The 21,395-nt window shown below is 42.7% G+C and overlaps 2 protein-coding genes across 4 annotated transcripts in view; both read right to left on the bottom strand.

The window, feature by feature from the left end:
• LOC134070012 (uncharacterized) overlaps positions 1 to 21,395 on the bottom strand; it is a 274,775-nt gene that overhangs the window by 219,697 nt on the left and 33,683 nt on the right. The gene's annotated exons all lie outside the window — the stretch shown is intronic.
• Positions 6,022 to 10,508, bottom strand: LOC134070015 (NACHT, LRR and PYD domains-containing protein 1 homolog). The gene is made up of 3 exons (XM_062526202.1): positions 9,417 to 10,508; positions 7,717 to 8,642; positions 6,022 to 7,391 (listed from the first exon to the last, which is right to left on the bottom strand). Exons 1-3 carry the CDS (start codon positions 9,560 to 9,562, stop codon positions 7,126 to 7,128), a joined length of 1,338 nt encoding a protein of 445 aa, XP_062382186.1. The 5' UTR covers positions 9,563 to 10,508; the 3' UTR covers positions 6,022 to 7,125.

Below are 21,395 nucleotides of genomic sequence, written 5' to 3'. Positions count from 1 at the left end.
AACAAAAGGTGTAGCCTGTCTAATTGTAGATCAGTCACACTGTCTGATATTGATATTGTTGTTCTTTGCTTATCTTAGTGTATCTTGAGGGGTAAATGTCTGAAGTGAGTGGTTACAGGCCTATAGTTCAAAATTTGGTTAGACTCACTTAACATATTACAACATACACTTAAAGGTGTGCAACGTAAACAGACACATAGATAAACAAGATGGCAAAACCCACAGAAGAAGCAGACAAGATATCAGAACTCAATGAAGAAGCAGACAAGACACCGCAGGTCAGGTCTAGCTCTCGTGAGCGAAATCTAACAGAAAAGGGTCAAGAGTTACATGAACAAGAAGCAAGGAAAATGAGAAAGCATTCAATAAAACATATGAAGTGTGGCGACAGACAGCAAGGGAAATAAGAACACAGCTCAAGTCGTGCTGCTCAGATGAAGAGCTTAATTCATGCCAAGTCAACATTAAATCTAAGCTCGACACAGTTGCTCAACATTATCAAGCCATGCAGCGAAATCAAAGTACGACTCCTAACATTGTAAGTCGAACTGATGCATGTGGCTCTATAACAGCAGAGATCCGTGAACTTGTTGCCAGGCGACTAAAGGACATAGATGAAGCTTTTAACGATCATCTCGAAAAGGAAAGAGTGAGGATGATATTAAATAAGCATGAGTACGGGTCAGTCTTCGGCGCAACAAATACTGAAACTGAGTTCTTTGAGCCACCTGAGCCACCTGAAGCATCAGATAAGATCTCTAATGCCAACTCCGGAGCATCTAGCAAACGTGCCGATGCTGAGGCTGAGCTCGCTGCCAGATTAGAACAAGCAAGGGCCATGCAAGAACTACATGCTCAACAGTCAAAGCTTGATGAACTGGAGAGTGAATGGAAATCCAGGGAGGCTGAAATGAAATTAAAAATGCAAAGTGCAAAATAAGTGCACTCAAAAATATTCACACACCTGACCCTTCACGGGCTCAGTAGTTCTGTCTGTAGTTTCCTTTGCGCAAAAATGGCCAGATTTCGAAATTAACACGGAACACCACTCCTGTCGAACCGAACTTGTTTTCCGACCTTAATTCTGTTTGTGTACAGTATTCAGATGTCCGCACATACCTCTGCTCCGTAGGGAGACCGCTGGAACTCTCACCGGCTGCCTCTCCTCACGGGTCGAGTGCGAATGGCAGAATCACGTTGGTGGCAGAAAACTGTTGAATACTATGGCTCCTTATTGAACAAGTGTTCAGGGTTCGATTAGGCAGAGAGGACACGTGCAACATGCAAACAAGTAAGATATCTGCACTGTAACAAATCGCTTTGAATTAAACTCACACTTTTGAAGGCCAATAACGAGAGGAAGAGTTGAACACTGCCTACCTGTATGGCGACCGGACCGGATGAACAGAGAAATAAGTTGCAGAACAACTTTAATTAAGTAATGTGCAGCCTACAATGGTGTAGAGTTCGCCCCCTGTTGTTCAAATATTAGAAATTATTATCATATATATTTATACAGTGGGTACGGGTTGAGAATGCACCTTCTCCCGCGGGACTCCCGAAGAGATCCCGCAGTGCGTCAAGCCGATTTTTTTCGAGGCTAAGGCAATGTACCCAAACAACCACCAGGTGGCAGAAAGTTTCAACTGCATTTAATGATGAAGACCGCATATCCGTCAATAGTCGACTCCTTCATCTCATTGAATCATTAAAATGAAGGTGATGACTGGCGAAATTATTCAAACGACACTTCAATGAACCATTGTTGAAATGAATGAAAATGGTTATAGAAATCGCCTACAGCCAGCGTTATAAGAAATATATAAGTAATAGTTAAAGTCTTCTTCCGTATTAAACAGATAGCCTACGGGACGCTCTTTGTTCCGTAGGCTATTTTAAGGAACTACTCAATGCACACACACTGGGTAAACTGGCGCGCTACAAACATTAAAATGTCAAATCATATTTATTTCTCTTTGTCGCCATGATATTGGGGGAAACGCGGAGAGGCGAGATGGTCAGTCCTCGTATTTGTTCTTCGCGTTTCGTTATAAGAAATATATAAGTAATAGTTAAAGTCTTCTTCTGTATTAAACAGATAGCCTACGGGACGCTCTTTGTTCCGTATTTTAAGGAACTACTCAATGCACACACACTGGGTAAACTGGCGCGCTACAAACATTAAAATGTCAAATCATATTTATTTCTCTTTGTCGCCATGATATTGGGGGAAACGCGGAGAGGCGAGATGGTCAGTCCTCGTATTTTTTCTTCGCGTTTCGTTATAAGAAATATATAAGTAATAGTTAAAGTCTTCTTCTGTATTCTCTGCCACATTCGACAACATCATTCAAGTTCCTTCTCAGCACGATGACGTGACTTTGCTTGCTGTTGGCCCAGAACAACATGCTCGAATTCACCAACAGAGTCGCGGCAACGTTGGTAGATACGGATGCCTGCTCTTCAGAGCCATCACCACAAAGGAGCACTACAGAGCCTGGTGCAAAACCACCAACTGGGATGGATCGAAGGGCAAGCAAGCACTGCCACACAACGTCAAGACCTTTGTGTTGTCAACACTAAGCAGAAAGTTTCCTACGATGGGGAGAAGTGGCCGCAAGGACTGCATCGATAAGATCAACGAATGCCTTCGCAAGCCCCGAAACCCTGGCGATACATTTTCTTTCCTTTAATTCAATAAAACATTGTTTATCTGAAGAACTTTTCCGAGGTTGTCTTGTCTACCAAATCCTAAACTTAAATAGAGTAAACATTTTATCTTATGAAAAAACTCTTAGGGGGAACAGTTAGGCAGCCCTTCCTCCATTATCGTAGTAGGACTATAAGCAATTTATTAGAGGGGTCAAAAAAAACTCATAAAGTAGGCTAGACTAAATGTTAAATCTTTAAATCTTAAATCTTTCAAATGCAAATTAGGTGGATGGGCTTTTTAATGGGCCTGCTGCAGGTGAGAGGACAAATCCTAATTTATTGTTTTTAGAAAGTGCCATTATCATTGCCATATTCTCTTAAAACATAGGCTATATATTTGAAAACGAGTTGATTAAAGGCTTCTAATGGTGTTTCTATAATATGATAAAAGCAGAGATTGAGATGTGTGTTTGGAACAGTTTTTCAAATCCCCCGGGGATATTTAGACTCCAGGGTGTTAAGCACTCATTCACAACTGTCCCATCGCTAAATGCTCTCTTGTGTTGCGTGATCACACAAGTATACCTGTCGTAGTGTGCTTTTAATTTGATAGGCCTAATTATTATCTCCGCCAAGGATATAACAAAGTCTATGGATTTGCTATCCAGTAGCCTAATAATTAGGCTATGTGCCACGTCCGATTTCGCAAGTGGTGTAGTAGGCTACATTTAAAAATCGACAGCCGCCTGTGAGATTCATTTCATGAAGAGCAATTGTCTTGTGCGATCATTCCCCCTCCCCCACACTCGTCTAACCAGTTCACTACATTATAGCCTATATGCGGCACTGAGGACGACACTTGAGCCCGACACTATGTCAATGTAAAAATGTGTGTGAGTGCGCGCTGAACCACGAATTAACATATTAACTTTTCTTTTCAGCAGACATCGCAAACATAAAATTAATCTCAAAACAGAAAGTCTGGGAGGTGCCTCGACTGGGTTTCGAACCCCGATCGCTGGCGTACGACACCTTTGCTTTAACCACTTGCGCCACAGTTGGATGTGAGCCTCAGCAGGCTTTATTCGGCAGATGTACTTGAAACGCCGATCAAAAGTTCTGACATGTTAAACTGACGTTAGTTATTAATTCACCACATGATAAAATGCTGTCATATAGCTTGACGCCCAGCAGCCTATGGTAGTCTATGCCTATCTCTGAATAACATGAACATGCATAGCCTACGATACATAGCCTACGTTGCTAGAAACTTATTTTGCGGAGCTAGGCCTGCTAGTCGATGGTTACAATGAATTACCCTCACTGCCCTATCGCATATCTGACCATCCATTGTTACAATGTTACAAAATGCGCGATCTTCTCCATGCATGTAGCCTACGGTTATAAGTAAAGTGACAAGCATAGGCATGTATTAAAGAGATTTCTGTTAAATACATTTTATTTTCAGTCGTCAAAAGTGGTGGGGACAAAATCTGTGATAACAAGTGCTGGCTACCCAGCGTCGCCGGTTAAAATGAACATGCCTCCGTTTTAAAATAGCCTACACATAAGTATTCCTAGCATGTAAATGTTGCCAAAATGTCCATCTTGTCCATCTCTTTCGTCTTCGCCTTGACGTTGACAATAATAGCCTATTCACGGAAATGCGGTCTTGTAACCGTAATGAATTCATGAATTAATCTAAGGTTGCCTTTCGAGTATTTCAGGTTGAATTGAAGGCTATTTCCTTCTGATAGGCCTATATGTTTCTAAAACCATTTTCATTAATTTCAACAATGGTTTATTGAAACGTCGTTTGATTAATTTAGCCTGTCATCACTTTCATTTTAATGATTAAATGAGACGGATATGCGGAGCATTTCTCTCCCTCTCCATTGACCAAAACGTTGCTCTGGCATCTCTGCTGGACTGACTGAGTTATAGGCTACGTCGAGTGAGAGAGCTGTGAGGTAGGCTGTAAACATTCGAAAACTCTGCAACTGCAATCTAACATGCCGAGCGTCATGTCTCTTTTCTCTGCTTGTCACCAGCGCGGTGTCCTCGGGTTTTTCCATGAGCCGAACCTTCATATTATTAGGGCGGTCTATGTTGCCCCCTTGCGGTTGCAGTTTTCCCGATGCTTCGGGAGTCCCGATGTGCGGGAAAGAAAGGAGCATTCTCAACCCGTACCATCTGTATTATATCATATATATATATATATATATATATATGTGTGTGTGTGTGTGTGTGTGTGTGTGTGTAGGCCTATGTGTGTGCATGTGTGTGTGTGTGTGTGTGTGTGTGTGTGTGTGTGTGTGTGTGTGTGTGTATGTGTGTGTTGGTGTGTGTGTGAGGGTCTGTGTGTCTGTGTTTATGTATATGTGCGTGTGTGTGTGTGTGTATTTTTATGTATTTTATGTATTTTATTTACTTTATTATTTATTTATTACCCTCTTCCTCCTCACTCTCTCACACACACACACACACTCCTGACTGCCCTCTTACCCCACCTAACCTACAGTAACTCCCCACATACTCAGCACACTGGTCACCCCCCCCCCCCCCCCCCCCGCCCCCTACACACACACAGTCTGCCCCTTACCAGCTTCTTATTAGCCACATACATACAACACACTGCCCCCTCCCCCCCCCCGCCCCCTACACACACACAGTCTGCCCCTTACCAGCTTCTTATTAGCCACATACATACAACACACTGCCCCCTCCTCTGAACCATCAGTATGCCACTGCCCCACACACACAGCACACTGCACCCCCCCTCCCCCAGCACACACACACACTGCCCCTACCAGCTTCTTATGCCACATACATACAACACACTGCCCCCCCCCCTACACATATACGCTGCCCCTTAACCCTCCAACCCCACATACATACAGTACACCACTATTACCCCCCCCCCCCCTTTTTACCCACTACCACTCCACCCAAGACATCACACATGCCTGCCCTTAGGATTCCCTTGCCCTCACACACTCACACACACACACACACACACACACACACACACACACACACACACACACACACACACACACACACTTACATGCTCCCTCTATAGCACAACCCCAGGCAGTTGGGTTGGCCCCTTGAGCCGTGGATCTGCCCAAGGTTTCTTCCTGAACAAGGGAGTTTTTCCTTGCCCCTGTTGCTCCTGGGTGTCCCTTGGTGCTCCCCAACCCCTCTTTGTTTAGTATCTTTTATTTTTCTTTCTAATTTATTTCTGGACACTTCAGCACAATGAATCTCATTACTTATAAATTCTTTTTATGAGTACATGACAATAAACTTGAACCTTGAACCTTATCAGACTGAGCTGTTACAAATTTGATGATGTTATTAAACTGAACAAGTGGCCATGTCTGTCACAGGACTAGACTGCCAAACAGCAGGCTATAAGGTGTGTGCATATCTCTCTTTCTCTCTCTCTCTGCAAATCTTTTTAATTACTTTGTATGAGAGTGGAGCATAATAGTAAGGGATTAAAAGCTAAACATCAGCTCGTATCCATCAAAGCAATCAGGCTACTGGAGAAGCTGAGTTATGAATTCAACAGCACCGAATAGTTATTTGATGGGTTTTGAATGGCACATTGTATACATATTTTTTTCATTCTTATATTGTTTAACTGTTTAATATGTCTGCTATTTATTATTTTTGCTCTTCCCTGGCTGTTGTAACAAGTAGCCTACATTTCCCCAGTGTGGGATCAAATAAAATCTACTCCTATCTTATCATTATTGTCTATTTTCATGCAATCTCTCATTAGATTAGTCAATGATAAAACAAAACTGCCTTGAACAGTGGGCTATAACATATCCACAGAGAACCCAAAACAGACCCAAAGAACCCAAATCACAAATCAGCAGCACAAAACTAGATTAGGTTAGAGTGTGGAATATATGCTGACGAACCACTGACTAGTCTGGCATACTGTAGCTGCTCAATGCAAATCAAACCAGCTAATAGGCTAACTGAAATAAAACCATGGCAATCTCAAGGTGTGGTGAAGGGTATGTGATGATGTGGGGTTATTTTAATTCCAAAGGCCAAGGAGACTTTATCAGGGTGCATTATCTTTGGCATGTTAAAACAGCACACTTTGCATTTTGCTACCCCAGAGTTAATTTGCAATGTAACTGCCATATGGTATTTAAATTCAATTAACAATAGGATCTCCTTATATGGGCAAAGATGGCAGCCTTGGTTCCTTTTTGTAGGCGAAGTTTAGCAGTCTATAAACTCCACCAGGTGGAGTAGAGCTGCAGAGTGTGTGTGTGTGTGTGTGTGTGTGTGTGTGTGTGTGTGTGTGTGTGTGTGTGTGTGTGTGTGTGTGTGTGTGTGTGTGTGCTGTAGGAGAGCTGTTGACTGGCTGTTCAGCTGCCAGTGTGTTGTTCTCTCCCGCCGTTGACACACTGAGCACAGGGTGAGAGGGGCGCCCCCTGCAGGTGGTCACAGGTGCAGCGCTCCATAAAGGTGGGGGTCCAGTTCCTCCAGCAGGACCAGCATGATGCTGCATGCTGTATCTCCCTTCCTGTGCACCATGTCCACCAGGCAGCTCACCTGGTCCTGCAGCACCTGGTTCCTCTGCAGGACCTCTTCAGCCTCCCTGCTGCTCAGCACAGGAGGCCTGTGGGCCTGGAGTCGGTCCAGCATGCTCCTCAGGACACCGCTGGACACTCCACTGATGAGGCCGGGCCGCACCTGGAACAGCCGCTCTGGTCATAAGAGAGAGAGTGTGTCAGACCACCTGTGGAACCATCTCTGTGTGTGTGTGTGTGTGTGTGTGTGTTCAAGGTTCAAGATACTTTATTGCCAATTATGTAAAAAACATAGGAATTTGTTTCAGCAATTACAGTGTGTTTTCAAGTAACATATCCACAGCTAGACGAAGACAGTGATGACACAACAGACAGTGTGTGAGTGTGTGTGTGTGTGTGTGTGTGTGTGTGTGTGTGTGTGTGTGTGTGTGTGTGTGTGTGTGTGTGTGTGTGTGTGTGTGTGTGTGTGTGTGTGTGTGTGTGTGTGTGTGTGTGTAAGTACCTGTGTTTGCCCCCTGGCTGCTGCCCTGTGCTGGGCTCCTGCTGGGCTGGCAGTAGTCGCGTCTGCGGATCGTGACTGTCCAGATGGGCTCTGTGTGCCGAGAGCTGATGACCTCCATATCAAACTCCTCCTCTGGCTGCTTCATGCACACTTCAAAAAACTTACTAGTGGAAGGCGGCCACAGGTTCAGGTTCTTCTTAGGTTGGATTTCCGAAGGACAAGATGGACACAATGTCCTCACACAAAAGGTGTCCTTCAGCCAAAGCGAGCCCACAGCGCCGGGTTTGTCAATCCACACCCCCCTCTTCTCCACCTCCTTCTTGTGGATGGCCTGGATGTGAGCTGGGTCATCTGGCACCAGGTAGGTGTGGAGTTCCAGGGGAGTGATGCAGGTGCAGAAGAGCAGCAGCTCACAGTGGACTTTGGGAAAAAGCAGATCGCTCAGGTAATACACCAGCCCTAACAGAGAGAAGGAGGGGTGGACAAGCCTGGCATGGTGTCTGGTCAGCTCACACACCTCCACACACACTCCACTCTCCCGCCCATGCAGGACCCTCACGGCATCACACACAGACTCCTCAGAACCCCCCAAACAGAGGAAATGTGGCAGGTGGATCTCCTCCAGCTCTCCTGACATGAGCCTGATGTTCATCAAAGGACCAGCAGGTCCGAACTGCATGTGGGCCAGCTCTTCAGCAAAGACATGCCAATCAGTGAAGTGGTACTGCAGGGTGACTGGACCAGCACACGTCCAGCGCAGACCAGACTCTGGACACTCATAGCTCCCTGCAAGAGAACTCAGGCTGTAGGTGGAGATGCTCTTCTCTGTGGAGACTTCAGGCTTCACCAGGACCCAGTGGCTGGAGTCTAGAACTTGAGCACAGGATTCACAGCTCCTCTGTTGGGCATCCTTGTGGTGATCCTCCCTTTAACACAAACGCACACACACAGACACACACACACTCATACACACACACGCACACAGGCACACACACACACACACACAAATAGTTTGAACACAGGAAAAGCAGCACATGGACACGTTTTTCCCTCAAAACTGTGGTCAGGTCTAGTCTGGTCCTACCACACTCTCGTACATTCATAATGTACAGAGAGTCTGGGTCTGTGGTATATTCACGGGTTTTCACAGGACAAAAATGTGCAGGTCCAATCAGTGAACAGAGCTTAGAACACAGCTTAGAACGATGATGTTGAGGTTGTGCGCTAGTTTGAGCATGTCACGTCACGACCAAACGTTAGCGATTGGTTATGGCAGATCTGAGTGGCTCTGGGCAGATCCAATAGTTTTAAACATCAACAGAGTATCCGCATTCAAGGAAGCTCACGCTTGGCAATGGAAAGTGGCCAGACTCTCTGTACATTATGAATGTACGAGAGTATGGCAGGACCAGGCTACTGTAGGTCAGGTCATGGTGTTCAGAAGGAATTGTGGTCTTTCATCAGTGGATGATAGTAAAGGCTACATTCACCACACGCTCCTACTGTATTTCATCTCTGACACTACACATACAGTTAAGAACAAAATGATTCACACCCCTGGCAAATATTGATTAAATGTTGATCTTCTCTTGGCCAATACATTTGTTCTGACTGAAAATGACACTGCCACATGGCTAAAGATTGTAAGACAATGTGGTAGAAACATGGAATCAATAAAAAAAAAGTGCTTTCATCTGGACCTGTCTCTGAGGTGCAGCTCTGCAGCATCTGAGTGGGAGCTGCTAGCAGAGGCTGCTGCTGCTGCTGCTGCTGGACTCTCCTTCAGGAAGGTATGACCTAAACCCACTCTAGAAGACAAATGATTACTGATTATGATAATAGTCATATTAGTTTCACCAGTCTGAACACTATAAAACACACACACACACACACACACACACACACACACACACACACACACACACACACACACACACACACACACACACACACACACACACACACACACACACACACACACACACACACACACACACACACTTTGTCTCCCCTACATACTATATCTCATCATCATTTATCCATCACAGGGGGTTAGACGCAATCACACACACTCACACACACACACACACACACACAGTCTCCTCCTCATCCACATACAAACACACACATCAACTCAAAGTTGAGTATGATGGTCCTCTTGGGTGTGTGTGTATGTGGGGTGGGGGTCGTATATAAAGTATAAGTATATATACAGTACTTTTTTGATCCCGTGAGGGAAACTCGGTCTCTGTGTTTATCCCAATTCTTGAATTAGTGAACACACACAGCATGCAGTGAACACTAAGCAATGAGCTGCATGCCCAACAGCGGCACTCGGGGAGCAGTGAGGGGTTAGGTGCCTTGCTCAAGGGCACTTCAGCCATGGACTGGTCAGGGATTGAACCAGCAACCCTCCGTTACAAGCTAGAAGCCCTAACCAGTAGGCCACTTTCTCGTTTTCCTCATACAACGTCATATATAGTCCTTACAGGTTACAATGTTTTATATGTTTCAGGTTACACAGATTTAGCAAGGATCTTATAATGGTTTAGCTGTCATATAAAAATCTAGTTTCTCCAGTTCGTAATATCCAATGATGATTGGATGATATTCAATACACTCACACACTGTACCTCTTCACTGCACCTATACAACACACACACACAAACACACACACACACACACACACACACACACACACAGTCTGTCAAATCCCATAACTATAACAAAATACTCATCAGAGGGAACCACTGATATGCACATACAGTGCCTATAGAAAGTCATCATACCCTTTTGAAATAGTTACTTTTTTTGTCTTACAGCCTGAAATCAAAACCCATTTTTAAAAAAATCTTTTCCAGTTTTATTAACAAATTTAGCTGTACAACATCAAAATAATGAAAAAAAAGTAAACAGTTCTGAAAATTAATAAAAAATTAAAAACTAGAATAACAGGGTTGGAAAAGTCATCATACCCCTGACTTAATACTTTGTCAAGCTTCCTTTTGTTTTCATTACAGCCATCAATCTGTTTGGATATGTCTCTATTATAGCTTTGCACACCTAGACAGGGGAATATTTGCCCAATTTTCCGTACAGAAATGTTAAAATTTAGTCAAATTCTATAGGGAATGGCGATGGACTGCTCTCTTCAAGTCAATCCACATATTTTCTATAGGATTTAAGTCAGGGCTCTGACTTTGCCACTCAAGGATATTCACCATCCTATCCTTAAGCCACTGCTTTGTTCTTTTGGCAATATGTTTAGGATTATTGTCGTGTTGGAAGGCGAATGACCTCCCCATCCTCAGCTGTCTAGGAGAGGGACGCAGGTTTTCCTTAAGAATGTGGGTGTACTTGGCAGCATCCATTTTCCCTTCTATCCTGACCAATTGCCCAGTTCCCGCTGAAAAGAAACATCCCCACAACATAATGTTGCCCCCACCATGCTTCACACTAGGCATGGTGTGTTTTGGGTGGTGTACTGTGTTGGTTTTCGCCAAACATTGCGCTTGGAGTTCAGTGCAAAAACACATCTGGAATATTCTGCTACCATGTGGAAAAAGCTTATATGGTCAGATGAGACTAAGATCGAACTTTTTGGAGACTAAGATTGAAGTTTTTGGACTGAGCTCCAGGCGCTAACCAAACACAGTATACACACCCAAACACACCCAAAACACACCATACCTACTTTGAAGCATGGTGGGGGCAACATTATGTTTTGGGGATGTTTCTCTTCAGCGGGGACTGGGCAATTGGTCAGGATAGAAGGGAAAATGGATGCTGCCAAGTACACCAAAATTCTTGAGGAAAACCTGCGTCCCTCCCCTAAACAGCTGAGGATGGGGAGGTCATTCGCCTTCCAACACGACAAAAATCCTAAACATACTGCCAAAAGAACAAAGCAGTGGCTTAAGGATAGGATGGTGAATATCCTTGAGTGGCAAAGTCAGAGCCCTGACTTAAATCCTATAGAAAATATGTGGATTGACTTGAAGAGAGCAGTCCATCGCCATTCCCTACAGAATTTGACTAAATTTTAACAATTCTGCACGGAAAATTGGGCAAATATTCCCCTGTCTAGGTGTGCAAAGCTATAATAGAGACATATCCAAACAGATTGATGGCTGTAATGAAAACAAAAGGAAGCTTGACAAAGTATTAAGTCAGGGGTATGATGACTTTTCCAACCCTGTTATTCTAGTTTTTAATTTTTTATTAATTTTCAGAACTGTTGACTTTTTTTTCATTATTTTGATGTTGTACAGCTACATTTGTAAATAAAACTGGAATTTTTTTTTTTTTTAAATGGGTTTTGATTTCAGGCTGTAAGACAAAAAAAGTAACTATTTCAAAAGGGTATGATAACTTTCTATAGGCACTGTATATTCATTCATTATATTCAACAATCAGAGGACCAAACAGTGTACACACACACACACACACACACACACACACACACACACACACACACAAACACACACACATTATCAGAATCGTTCTCTGAATTCTAATCTATTGCATTAACGGCGGCAGTTACGACGGGTGTGCGGGCTGTGTTGGGGTAGTTTGTTGGAGCTCTCCCTACGCCCATCTCCACACACACACACACACACACACACACACACACACACACACACACACACACACACACACACAGAGACTGTGACTCAACCATCACAATGTATCACAAATCACAATTGTTACATCAATAGAGGTATGCACTGACACACAGAAACACAAAGAAACAGATGAACACACACACACAAACAACCACATGAACACACACACATGACCACACACACAAACACACACATTGTTACAGGCCCCTGGCCTTGCCTCTTCTCCTGCTGTGCTTCTCTCGTTTCTCGTCCGCAGGTGATTGGAGGCAATTGGCAAATTAGGTGCACCGGTGCACAGGTCACCTGATGGGTCTTAAGCAAAGATTCTAGAACAGAGCAAGATGGATCACTGGCCGGAGAATACGTTGGATTTTTTGAAGTACATTCTAACGCTCCATGGGCGCCATTTTGGTAAGCCGAAAAGTAATAAATCGTGCCTTTCACACGGCCAGATCATTACCGAGTAACAAAACAAAACAAAAAACAGCTGGCAACGGCAAAAACAGCTGTTGAGGTGGGTTTATATGATTGGAACTGTGTCTGAAATGTTGCTGAGCTTACCAAAATGGCGCCCTGTACTGTACTTCATTCTTTTGACGCAACTGATCCATCTTGCTCTGTTCTAGAATCTTTGGTCTTAAGGCGCTGGAGTTCCTCCCACTGCAGAGCGGTGGACCCGAGACTTGAGCAGAGCAGCAGACTAACTTAAAGGAATAGTTCGGAATTTTGGACATAGGACCTCATTTCCAACTTAGTCGTGGTGATTTAGGTCGGTGGAGACCATTTTCAGTGAATTTCTGCCCTTGCTTGAGTTGCAGCGTTCATCTCGTGCTAATTTGGTGCCGAGATAACGCAAGTCAACGGTAACATCCAGCCTGCCACTGAAAACACTCCACAGAACACCCGAAACAAATAAATTATAACGTCAGACTATCGATGCACATGCCTGTGTTGATAGAACAATGTTAGAAATAAAACTAACCTTGCATCGCATTGCAGTAGAATTCTTTGTTCCCTGTATGGCAGTGGCGGATTGATATTGAGAAAGTAGTCCCTCAAAATGCAATAAATCATTGAGTTGCAAGGTTAGTTTTATTTCTAAAATTATTCTATCAACACGGACATGTATATCGATAGTCTGTAGTAAGAGTAAGACTGTTTTGGATGTTACCGTTGAAATGCGTTAGCTCAGAACCAGCGTTAGCAAAGGGGAACGCTGCAACTGAAGGAAGGGGTTAAACGCGATAAAAACTATCTCCACTGACCTACTGTATATCACATCGGCAAAGTTGGAAATGATGTCCTATGTCCAAAATTCCTAACTATTCCTTTAAAGAACGCTGTCCTGGCTTGCTTGGAGTCGCCCTTGTGTTTTCCGTCTGAAGGCAGGCAGGCCGGCCGCCACTTCTGGCAACTTTGGACTTTCGTTTCGAGCAAAATAAAATACTGCAACCTCGCTGTTACCCCCTTTTTTGTTGTTGCACCCATTTACGGCGTAACACACATGAACACACACACAGTGGAACACATACTGTACATGAACACACACACACACGAACACACACACGAATACATGAACACACACACGAGCACACACACATGAATACATACATGAACACACACATGAACCCACCAGGGATGGAAATTAATTTTTTTGTCCACCTGCCACTGTGGCAGGTAGATTTTAAAATCTACCAGCCACTTAACATTTTACAGCCAATATATATATTCAACCGTTCCATACATTATACTGCCAAGTAGAGATGTAACGGTATGAAAATGTAACCCCACGGTTATAGTGACCAAAATTAGCACGGTTTTCCGTATTATCGCAGTATTGTCTTCAATAAGAAAGCACCGATAGGCCTACACAAGCTGAAATAGTTTTGAAAAAGTGTGACTGTGTCTATTACATTACAAAAATATAGGCAAAACCTTATTGCCTGAAGCTGGATACAGATCAGAGCAGTGGCAATCCTAGTCTCTCAACCCTGCTCAGAAAATGTCTTGTCTTGTTTCTATTTCATATTTGAATTCATACACTTTATATATTTTGTTAACAATTTATAGCATATGCATAATTACTTAAAATATTCAGTCATTTGAATACTTCATATTGATTACACTTGTCTTTAATGATATTACAGGGGTGGTGTGTAGGTCTAATTGAGTGCCTGTCACTTTAAGAAGTAGGGCCTAGGCCTACATGAAGATAATTTTCATTCGGTTTTAGGAAAAACATGCATAGTTCAAGGATACATGTTTTCATTAAATAACGTGAATGTTCAAAGAAACTAAGAAGGTAAGGGAAATATTTCTGGCGTCATAGAAAAGATAAGTGTCTTGCCATGTTAACTTCTATGATTTAGGTAGGTTATCGTGGTAGCCTATGGCATTGTGAGTTGTCCGTTCACTTTTTCCTTGGTCATGTTTAATTGGCTGGGTGCTTAACTTAGGTAGGCTACCATGACTTGGAGTTTGGTATATCTGTTATATATATCCAATGTATTTCCTATCTAAACCTATTAACCGGTAGCCTCGTTGTAAATGTATACAGTCAATGGTTGTAGCATAGACTGTATAGAACAGTCTATGGGTTGTAGACTATCTAGCTGCCACGTTAACTGGAAGAGTAGGCTAGGCTCTGACGCAATGACGAGAGCCAACAATGCGCTCCGTTCCAGGATGTTTGTTGTGATCGTAATGTCCATCGATGTTGAGGATTATTGATACAAGGCGTGTGTTCTTATCTCTGCGGCGACTGCTAATATTCTGTTTAATTAAACAACTTGAAGTAGAAGTAGTTTCTTACCCGCCACAGTGGCGGGTGTGTTGACATATTTCACCCGCCAGCGCGCAAAACTACACGCATTTGGCGGGTGGCGGGTGGCTAATTTCCATCCCTGGAACACACACATGAGCACACACACAAACACACACACATGAACACATACATGAATACACATACATGAATACATACACATGAACACACACATGAACAAACACACATGAACACAAACACATGAACACACACATGAACACACACACATGAACACATACTGGCATAAAGCAACTGGAAACACTTGACAAATAGGACAAATGGCAGAAACTGAAGTGGCAAGAGAAAAACAGGAAAAGTAGCAAAAAAACAAGACTCAGCAGTCCAATGTAGAGGCCTTCATAGACGAGTTAGGAGACCTGTTTGATATTGCACATTGAGATGCACTCATTCTTAACGTGTAACATTAGGGGCAACGGCGGCCTAATGGTTAGGGTTTCAGGCTTGTAACCGGAGGGTTGCCGGTTGGATCCCCGACAGTAGCAAAAAACTGGGCGGGGGCAGTGGTTGAGCACAGCTCTCCCATCCACGGCTGAAGTGCCACCTAGTCCCTCACTGCTCCGCAGACTTAGGGAGAAAGAAGAATCCAGAAGAAATCAGAGACCAGAGAGAAAAAGGACATTGTGGGTGTATGGGCATAGTTGATACTTGCATAATTTGCACTTAATGCAAAAGAAAAATGTAGAACACAACAGGCTACAACAAGCACAACGAGAGGAGCAATTGATGAATTAAATACTAGCATTGACTGCTTCTGAAGATAGTACTGATGAGTGATGTTGAATGTTATTCTGTGAAATATGCTGTGAACAAACTACTTTCAAAACTACAAAAACATCCCGAAAGAGCATTGTTAGCCTTGAGCTAACACTATGATGGATATAACCAAGTATTCTGATTGAAATATTCAAAAGCCTTGAGCAACCTCTAGATATTGTAGGAATGATTTAAAATTTTGCACCGTGTGTTTTTATTGATATACGAACACATTTAGGGGGTGAGAGTTGAACATTTCCCCAATTTTTTTTTTTACCCCCTAATATACAGTACTGACCTGTCAGAGTCAGATGAAGACACGCCCCCTCCATATACAGTACTGACCTGTCAGAGTCAGATGAAGACACGCCCCCTCCATAAAGACTGACCTGTCAGAGTCAGATGAAGACACGCCCCCTTTGTAGTCGCTCCTCCTTTTCTTCTTCACATCCGGTTCAGAGTCCATCACGTCTGGAAACACACATGCACACACACACACACACACACACACACACGCACGCATGCAAACACACGCACACGCACACGCACACACACACATGTACACACACACACACACACACACGCACACACACACACACACACACACACACACGCGCATGCACACACACATGCACACACACACACACACACACACACACAGAGAGAGAGAGAGAAAGACACATACGGTGTTCTGTATTAGCCCCATAGCCACACTGAAAAGGCAAGTCATGTTTTACACAGACACAATGATCTCATAGCCCCATGCCAGCTAATTCTGTATCTAGGTAGTGCTAACATTATAACATTACAGGGCCATGGAGAGCCTATGGTGCAGTCTATGAGTCCAATCCATTACACTCTTCTCAAAGTTGGTTGATTGCTGATTGTGATCCTAAAGCAGTACATTCTCTGTTCATTCGACTGATACGGCTTTTTCAGGGCCGATGTCAATACCGATACCGATTATTAGATTAGATTAGATTAGATTCAACTTTAGCCTACTGTCACAGACTACAAGTACAAAGACAACGAAATGCTGTTTCCATTTAACCAGAAGTGCTAAAAAAGCAGAAAAGTGCAATGTGATATACAAAGTATTTTTAAACAGGTGTTGAATAGACAGGACAGGATATAGTGCAGTGTAGACAGTAGTATACAGTTGGTCTACAGTAATATATTGAATATGAATATATCCATTCGCAGCAGTGTAATTGCGTTACGCATTGGCAGCAATGTAAACGTGTGTGTCTGTAGCAATGTCATAGAAATGCATTTCATAGCTGGAAATTTAGAAAACATTTTTTATAAGTCACGGAAAAGGGCATTGAACTCAGATTGATTCTGCAGTAAAATTTGGCTTGAAGTCTGACCTTGTGGTGGTTATCATTATACAGTATTATCCAGTATTATGCTAATTCATGTATTAAAAGGGGCTCAATATAGCCTGGGAATGCCCATGCTGCCTTGTGCGCTTGTACAAAACTGCTTGGCAGCCTGAAGACCAAGGCCGAAATCTTCGCATGGATTTGGGGACTATATATATCATTAAGAATAAAAAAAGTACTCAAAAAGTAATTCGTTATGTTACTCTGATAAAGTAATTCAAATAGTTACACTACTGTTACATTTTAAACAAGGTAACTTCAAAGTCAAAGTCTGCTTTAATGTCACTTTCTGCAATACAGAGAGTGAAATAACATGCTCCTTGTTCTCCCTTCAACATAACCCTGTAACACATTACATTTCTAAAGTAACCTTCCCAACACTGCAGCAACGTTATACAGTAATAGCAGATTACAAATATGGACACGACGTATGAACAACATGTACAGATGATGTGCAGTGTAGTAGCAGTAACAGTATACGAATAGTATTATATAGTGCAGAATTACATATATATATATATATATATATATATATACAGTGAGGAGCACATGTATTTGATACCATGCTAAAACAGGAATATAAAATCATCATTTGACAATTGATCTTAATGCCTTAATTTAAAAAATGAGTAAAAATCAAACCGCCAAGGACACCAATTTTCTTTGTGATTGAAGAATGTATCGTAAATAGATAAATGTTTTCCTTAAATGCTAGGGGAAGGAAGTATTTGACCCCCTATGTAACCCTATGGGAATTTAACACATAGGGTTAACATAGGGGCAGGCAGATTTTTATTTTTAAAGACCAGCTATTTCATGGATCTAGGATATTATGCATCCCGATAAATTTCCCTTGGCCTTTGGAATTAAAATAGCCCCACATCATCACATACCCTTGACCATAGCTAGAGATTGGCATGGTGCTTTTTCCAGTAGGCCTATTAGCCTGTTTGATTTGCATTGAGCTCAATGAGCATCAAACAGGCTAATAGGCCTACTGCAAAAAGCACCATGCCAATCTCTCGCTATGGTGAAAGGTATGTAATGACGTGGGGCTATTTTAATTCCAACGGCCAAGGGAACTTTATCAGGATGCATAATAACCTGAATCCATGAAATAGCTGGCCTTAAAAAATAAAAATCTGCCTGCCCCAATGTTAACCCTATGTGTTAAATTCCCATAGGGTTACATTGGGGGTCAAATACTTCCTTCCCCCTAGCATTTAGGACGAACATTTATTTATTTACGAAACATTCTTCATTCACAAAGAAAATTGGGGTAGTTAGCGGTTTTATTTTTACTCAATTTTTGAATTAAGACATTAAGATCAATTGTCAAATGATGATTTTATATTCCTCTTTTTAGTCAACTTTAGCATGGTATCAAATACATGTTCTCCTCACTGTATATATGCAGTGTTTAATAGAATATATTATAAGTATAAAAATGGATATTTATTATGGACCGATATGTACAGTAGGCTATGTACAGCTGTGTGCAGTGTGGTAACAGTGCCATTGCAGTGCTGAAACAGCAACATTCTAAGAATAGACCAGGATGAAAAGAATGGCGAGCAGTAAAATATGGCTATGTAGGCTATGAGTGTAATTACAGTAGGCCTTTATGTACATTTATAAACAAATCAATAGAAAACTACAGGTAGGATGGGGAGGTCTGTAAAGGGGCAAACATGTTTGTCCCTATGTCAGAGTTACGGTCATGGACACTTCAACAGGTGTTTGTGGGATTGTGGGTGTGATTTCCTGTATTCTGGTGCATGTTAGAGATGGCCAATGTTTCCCTTTCATGTCAGTAGTCTACTGAAGTAGCCTACAAATGTATTTAATATGAACATGAAAGAACAAGAAGTAGGCTAGCTAGTTTGCCATTTTCATCTAGATAGGCCTAAATCTCGCGTTGTTTAACAGCATTGCCACGATAGCCTACCTACACGATAAACCATATACCGTAAAACTCCAAACAATAGCCCGGGCTTTTATTTTGCTAAATCGCCAAAATGCACTGGCGTATATTTGAGACAGGCGTCTATATGAGACAGGCGTTTAATTTAGTGTTGTTAGTTGAGTGTAGGTTTATTGTAGGATTAGAAATAACTACCCAATAACATAAGCAGACGGAAAGCATGGCAACAGGAGGTTACTTTATTTAGCCTATAATTCGAATGTGTTTCACAAATCAGATCATATTAGAATTAGCCTACATACTTAGGCTATGTCTTAAATTATTGGCAGCTTAGAATAACGAAACGATGTGACAGCGGGCTGAACAATTCAAGTTACCATCGAGTCTATGAACTTGTTGTCCCTGATAACACATCAACAATAAAGAATGAATGCTACCCTGTAAAACAACTGCAATCGTGTGATTAAAAATGATCCTATTCATCGCTATCACCGTGATCCTCAACTATAGGCTACAAGTTGATTAGCGAATTCCTCCTCCTCGTCGCTCTCCTCCACTTGCCTGCCTTGCTTGCGCAGCTCCCGCCCAGATACAGTACGCAGGGCAGGGCTCTCCCTCTTTGGAGACAGACGTTGCAGCTCAGGCTTTACTCACGCTCTTCGGATCAACCGAGAAATATCTTGCCGCTACTTCTCCCCAATTTTGTTAGGCAAATTTGACAACTGTCAGCTTAAATGTCATTTAAATCAAATCATGTCTTTGTCTTTTCCGCCATGGTATTAAGAGAAACGCGGAGAAACGCGGAGAAAAGAGAGAAAGTGAAACTAAACAAAGAAAGTTCGTGATAAAATATGTTAGTGCGCAAATTTAACAAAATGGCATTAATTAAATAATGCAGGACATATATAGGCCAATGTCGAAAAAAGTTAAGAATTTTCAACTCTGGCTTTCACCTCCACAGTCATGCAATTATACATTGTGTGTGCGCAATCTGCACCATTCTGGCTTAAACAGACGATCTGACGGGTATAAGAAGAATAAACACAACCCGAAACTAAAAAAACAGACCAGGCTTCTGTTGGAGACCGGCCTTTACCCAAAATCTGTAGCTACACCAGGCGTTTAAAGGAGACATGCGTCTATTAGGGACTCGGTTATTGTTTGAAATTTTACGCGTATTACCATGCGGAACAGCGACATTCTGCAACCGTGACTGATCACTCTGTGAGAGTGATATCAACACAAACACACAGACCCGCTAGCTTTAAGCGTGTGTGTGTGTGTGTGTGTGTGTGTGTGTGTGTGTGTGTGTGAGAGAGTGAGAGAGAGAGAGAGAGTGAGTGTGCGCGCGCGCGTGCGTGTGTATTTCCTCATAAACACGGAGCAAAGTGCGTTCCGTATTAGTTCAATTCAAGTTCGACTGCCTTTGCCTGAACTTAACCAGTTTTGTAATAATGCAGCACATCCAACCCACCGAACCGAATTTCTTTGTTCACCTGGTGCAGATGTCCGCAGATAGCCTACTGTACCTAACCTCAGCCTGAACAAACTGGTGAGAGTCTCACCCACTGGCTCTCCCCCGCACGTCGAGAGAATATCAGAGTGCCAAGCCAAGCGACAGAAAACTGTTGTCCCTATGACTCTGTACGCCGAAGGGCAAATGTAAGGATCTGCACATTCCACACGGTCAAACATACGTTTTGGATAAAAAAAAAAAAAAACACCTTCAAAGTGTTTAAGGTTAAGTGAGGAGATAGAGGGCTAACATAGCCTACCTGTAGCACGACGACTGGGGTGTAGACTTGAGCTGTAGAACTACTTTCACTTTGTTAATGTGCACCAAAGATCATTAAGGGGCGGAGCAAGATAGCCTACTTCATGAGAAGCCACTTCCTGGAACCCGAATCGCAAGAGGGGGGGGGGATCAAAATCCCCCTTTATGCAGAGCAGAGGCAGCAACTGTTCCATTGAAGTCTATGGACATAGATCAGAATTTCAACTATATGCTAAAATCTCCATTCTCTAGAGTTAGGAATGTGAATTTTGGGCACGGTTTCATGACCCTCAACCCCTTCTGACCACTTTAGGTACCTTTTTAGCATTTTTGAGCATTCCCGTCTGGAGAAAATCGACTTTATATCAGATGCCCC

This window comes from Sardina pilchardus, chromosome 22, assembly GCF_963854185.1.
Source record: "Sardina pilchardus chromosome 22, fSarPil1.1, whole genome shotgun sequence".
Classification (NCBI taxonomy): domain Eukaryota; kingdom Metazoa; phylum Chordata; class Actinopteri; order Clupeiformes; family Clupeidae; genus Sardina; species Sardina pilchardus.
Note: the sequence above shows the minus strand (reverse complement) of the source record. Positions and strands in the feature narration are given on the sequence as shown.

Excerpts from the sequence above, each read along its gene's own strand:
- LOC134070015 (XM_062526202.1), bottom strand. The coding sequence starts at position 9,562 with ATGACTATTATCATAATCAGTAATCATTTGTCTTCTAGAGTGGGTTTA. Across the intron at positions 8,643-9,416 it reads GAGCTGCACCTCAGAGACAG|GGAGGATCACCACAAGGATG; the intron begins GTCCAGATGAAA and ends TTTGTGTTAAAG. Across the intron at positions 7,392-7,716 it reads CAGCCAGGGGGCAAACACAG|AGCGGCTGTTCCAGGTGCGG; the intron begins GTACTTACACAC and ends TCTTATGACCAG.